This window comes from Engraulis encrasicolus, chromosome 2 (assembly GCF_034702125.1).
Source record: "Engraulis encrasicolus isolate BLACKSEA-1 chromosome 2, IST_EnEncr_1.0, whole genome shotgun sequence".
Classification (NCBI taxonomy): Eukaryota; Metazoa; Chordata; class Actinopteri; order Clupeiformes; family Engraulidae; genus Engraulis; species Engraulis encrasicolus.
Genome location: NC_085858.1, coordinates 10,440,215 through 10,445,214, shown reverse-complemented (window position 1 = coordinate 10,445,214; position 5,000 = coordinate 10,440,215). Strand labels below are relative to the sequence as shown.

Sequence of the window (5,000 nt, the reverse complement as noted above, 5' to 3'; positions counted from 1 at the left end):
TATTATCAAATAGCCTAGTGTAAAGCGAGGCGCAACAGAAGTGGCAATGCATTGCACAACACCCCATACTAGCAGGACACCCACAACACACATGTACGGTCATGCTGCAAAACAGGTCTGAGCAACTTTAAATCTATCAAATGTACCCCATATGCACAATTGCTTTAAGGTGTGTAAGCTGGATTGGCTATACGAGAAGCAGAACAGAGCAGGGGGCACCTACAGTGGTTGGAGCCGCTCCAGTGTTGGTTCCTCCGGGACGAGCTGTATGGGTGGTTAGCCCCAGGAACGAGTCCCTTGTCCGGGATGAGGCAGCTCCGGTTCTGGCTGTAGTAATCCATCATGAGGAAGGGGTTCGGGCTCGCGGTGAGCCCCACAACGTCCACGCTTTCGTACATCCTGCTATCTCTTCGGTTTGCGCCCTCCAACGGATACGTTTTTGCAGTTCGATTGTGGCGCCCGCTTTGACGCACAAGGTTTGGTGTTTGCAGCCAAGGGAAACTGGCGTGGAGTTACGGTCGGACGGACAAAGTGCGAATCAACTGTTTCGCCCCCTTTGACAGAAGAATAATGTTGACTTATCCCAGAACTGCCATCGTAGGTCGTCTATTCCCGCACTTTGGTTTCGCTCCCGGTCCAAACAAATTAACTAGTGCAACCGAAGTAACAGTAGGGAAAAATGCCCCGTACCAAATCTGAAAGGAATCTGCACATTAGACAGAATGTCTAAGCGCATGTCAACAGGGCGACCTGGGCCACCGTGTTCAATAAATGTCGGACTGGACTATCGATGGGTGCCTACGAAACTTGCCCAGGCAGAGATCAACCAGCCCCCGTGGTATGATCAAGTCCGCCCGGCCTCCTCCTGTGCTGGGGAGATCCCGCAAACGACTCGCAAACTCCAGCGCAATGCAAATTTATGTGCGCCAAAAAACGCCCAAAGACATACGCAGCATGGTTCTTGCAAATATAAAAAGCCAGGCATAAAGCAGAATGCAAAAGCCAACTGGTCTCTTGTACAGGAGGTATTCCACTAAGGAGCGTCCTAGGCTACTGCTTGCAGCCGTGGGATGAGATAGGACAGGGCAGTCCAGCTCGTATTCTCGCTCCGATCGGATGGCTCTCTTCCAGGGCTTCTATTCAATTAACTCGAGGCTCGAGTTCAGGCGACTCGCCAGAAATAAGAGGTCCTCCACAACCGGTTGATGTTTACATGTAGGCTACTTTCCACTTCCAGACGCGACGCTCACGGGCTGAATCGTCCCTCTCTAGTTGTGTGTGTTTACGTCCAAGGATGAGCCCCGAGTTCCCACACAAATTGTGTCACCAGCACGCTCTGTGTCTGTAGTGACGAGAGCGAGCAGCTGTGTCTTTGCTCCACCTCCGGTTGTCTCGTTCGCAACTCCCCCTCGCTGCCCGCGGCTCCTCCCACGCTTAACCCTTTCAAGTCACCACCAAAACACTGCACGGTCCACAGACGTTCCGCTGAAAACACTAAACTCATTTTTCTTGTTTTGTGATGTGATGTATTGGTTGGCGGTGTCGTGGATGAAAACCAGACAATCCGGCTAACCATTAGCAACAACAACACACTAAGGTGATACCGAGGGCACGGCTTATAATTACGTCAAAAACAACAGGAGATGCATGTTGTTTGACACATAAAAGAGGAAAGTTATTATAACGTACTAACTAATCATCGTAATAGCTCATGGAGTTCGGACTCCAGCCCTAAAGTAATTTACCCCCCTCCTTCCCTAAGTTTCTCATCGTTCATTTCAGCGCGTCTCACTCGCTCCCCCCTCTCCCGGCCGACGAAGGCTCTCTCTATCTATCTCTCTCTCATTCATTTGCCTAATGCTATGCGGCTGAACTTTTCTTGAACTCGTGAAGGCTGGCGGCCTCACCTCCGGATGACCCGCGCGCCGACACCGATTCGCTCCCCTGCATTTCTCTTCTGACATCATCATCTGAGGGTTCCCACCTTGTCCAACCCGCCAGTGAGTTACACAATACGGCCCCACTTAACGGGAGGTGCCGGTGCTTTGCAGGGAGGAGAAGCTCTCGAACTCACTTACTCACTCCACCGAGAGAGAGAGAGGCCGAGCCCGCGCGCGCATATCCGTGACTCACTGCTGGGAAAGAAAGTTATTTCAGCGACGCCATCACGCGCTGGAGTTTTCCACATACTTCTTCTGTGAAAAACACTTTTACAGTGATCAACCACACTTAAACAAACAGCTTCCTGTAATATCTTTGACAGCATAAACAGTAACGTCCAGTCAAATTCAGCTTTCTAAACGTGGAGTTGATGCAGTGTAAAGGTGCCACTCAGGATATAAAAGACACATATGTAACTCACTCTGGCTTGGCGGTTTTCCCATCTCCTTATCTTCCTCCGTCTCTGTGTTGATTGCGTTATAACACAATAACAACACCCATCTTGATCCCTATCATGGCACTCTGGCATGGATTTCTAGCTATCTCCAGATCATATCAGATCCAAACCCAGAGGAACTACATCGTGTTGGGGAAGAGAGGCACAACGCTGCACGCAAACACATCAAACATCAGCACCAATATCTACATACATCAGACACCAATACCAATACTGGCATCTTGTCAGACGCCAGCTCTAATACATAGGCTACCCAAATACTAACCCTATACAGAATACCCCATAAACAGTACAGCCTACCCACCTACAGAGGCTTAGCAGCAAATTGTGGGCCCTATGTACAATCAGCTTCAATGGACCCCCAGCCATATATCTACATACATCAAACTGTGTGGGGGCCCCCTATTACATGGGGCCCTGGTGACTCAGTCACACTTTCCCCCTGAACGACACCCCTGCCCACATATAGCAGCACCGATATATACTACCAAACACCAAAACTCAACACCAATGCGAACCCTTAGATCTACGCCTTACATAGGCCAATGCAGGAAATACAGGACGCACATGTCCACACGCACACGTCCGCGCGCACGCACGCACGCACGCACACAGACACACAGACATACACACACACATGCACGCACACACATGCACGCATGCACACACAGAAAAACAAAGTGCATCACAGTTGCTGCTTTGGCCTATGTGATGAAGATGATCATCATACTTGTCTGTGGAGAAATGGTGAGTATATTTCTGCTGAAAACGAGACATTGCCAATGACTCAACACAGCAGTATGGGACACACAGACACACCCACATACACAGACACATTCATACGCTCAGGATATTGAATCTTTTACGTGTTATTTCCTGCTGCTAAGAGTCATTTATCAGCAATGACAGCAGACACATGTGCGAACACACACGCACACACACACACACACGCACGCGCACACTACAACACACACACCACACACACACACACACACATCTGAGTTTTGTTTTTCATCAGCTCTTCTGTAATACTGACCAGTCCTACTCAGAGATCTTATCTTCAGAGAGGTGTTGGCAGCCCACACACACACACACACACACCCTATCACACACACACACACACACCAACACACACACCCTATCACACACAATCACCGGAACAAACCCAGATCTGGTTACAGCCTATCACACCATTGGTCAGAGAGTGTGACTGTGTGTGTGTGTGTGTGTGTGTGTGTGTGTGTGTGTGTGTGTGTGTGTGTGTGTGTGTGTGTGTGTGTGTGTGTGTGTGTGTGTGTGCAGGTCTAATGCAGGGTCCAGACTGTTTACTCTTGTTGATAAGAGCCGCAGGCAGGCAGAGGTCGATAGCAGACTGGTGCATTCCTCAACAGCAGGGTTACCCACACACACACACACACACACACACACACACACACACACACACACACACACACACACACACACACACACACACAGAACGCATGCACACACACATGCACAGAGCAAGCACACACAAGGGCACGTGTGCACGAATGCACACACACACACACACACACACACACACACACACACACACACACACACACACACACACACACACACTAGACCTATGATTTTTGGCCCAGGCCCGAGCCCGAACCCGAACCCGAGCCAATTTCGGGTCGGGTCGGGCCTGAAATGTCACTCATTACGTTCGGGTAGGGTCGGGTTCGGCTTCTCTATCGTTGACAGTTTTTTTTTTTTTTTTTTTTTAAATAAATAAATAGGCTATGTAGGCTGTGCGTTAATAATATTCCACGTCAGTTGATAATCCAGCAGTGCAGTGCCTGCTGCTAGAATGCACGCGCTTTCCCTCGCCTCTCCCTCCCATCACAGTGCGCTGAGGCATTTCGGCCGTGTTTTGGCTACGAGAGACGCGTCTGTTGGAAAACAGAGGTCGCCTCATCAACCCGACACATACTGTAGCCTAATAAACTCTTGCAATGGCAATTCAAGAACTCCTTCATTCCTGTTCTGCTGCTCGCGTCGTTGTTCTTCTTTGTCTCGCTGTCTCTCTCTGTGAAAGTGCCGCGCTAGATTTTTAAGGTCGTACTGCTGCTGTGGCTTATGGCCCAATGATCAGCCGGTCAAAATGACGGACGCCCTTAAAATTTTCCGCCAACTCTTAAAAAAAGCGTCAATGATGGATTATCGCTTAATGTAACCTCTGTGCACTGCAGTGCAGCATACACAGAAATATAAAAGATGGCCTGCATGTTTATACAGTCTATTTAACTTAGATTTCGTAACAAAATACTTTAATGGCTTTAATTTAAGGGCTTTGATTTGTTATCATAGATCACCCCTCCTTATAAATAAAATTTGAAATTTCGGGCTTCCCTCGGGCTCGGGCCTACACATCCAATAATTAGTCGGCCTCGGGCCGGGCCCGGCCCAATTCCCATGGGCCCATGTCGGTTCGGGCTTGGATTTTTTTACCCGTTCTTACCTCTGACACACACACACACACATCTAAACACTGATCTGTACATTCTCTCTACTCTACTGTGTAACTGATGAAAGCAGGGCACTTCTGTCAGGTTCATTACAGTCAAGAAACACA

General features: G+C 49.0%; 1 protein-coding gene across 2 annotated transcripts in view; it reads right to left on the bottom strand.

Moving 5' to 3' along the window:
* LOC134467904 (retinoic acid receptor alpha-A-like) overlaps positions 1–5,000 on the bottom strand; it is a 153,832-nt gene that overhangs the window by 54,697 nt on the left and 94,135 nt on the right. The window contains exon 1 of one of the 2 annotated variants that reach the window (XM_063221910.1): positions 224–3,348. The exons of the other annotated variant lie outside the window; for it this stretch is intronic. Coding sequence (XP_063077980.1) covers positions 224–398 — 175 coding nt within the window. The 5' untranslated portion in view covers positions 399–3,348. Of the gene's footprint in view, positions 1–223; positions 3,349–5,000 lie in introns of those variants that run through there. 2 annotated transcript variants of the gene reach the window in all.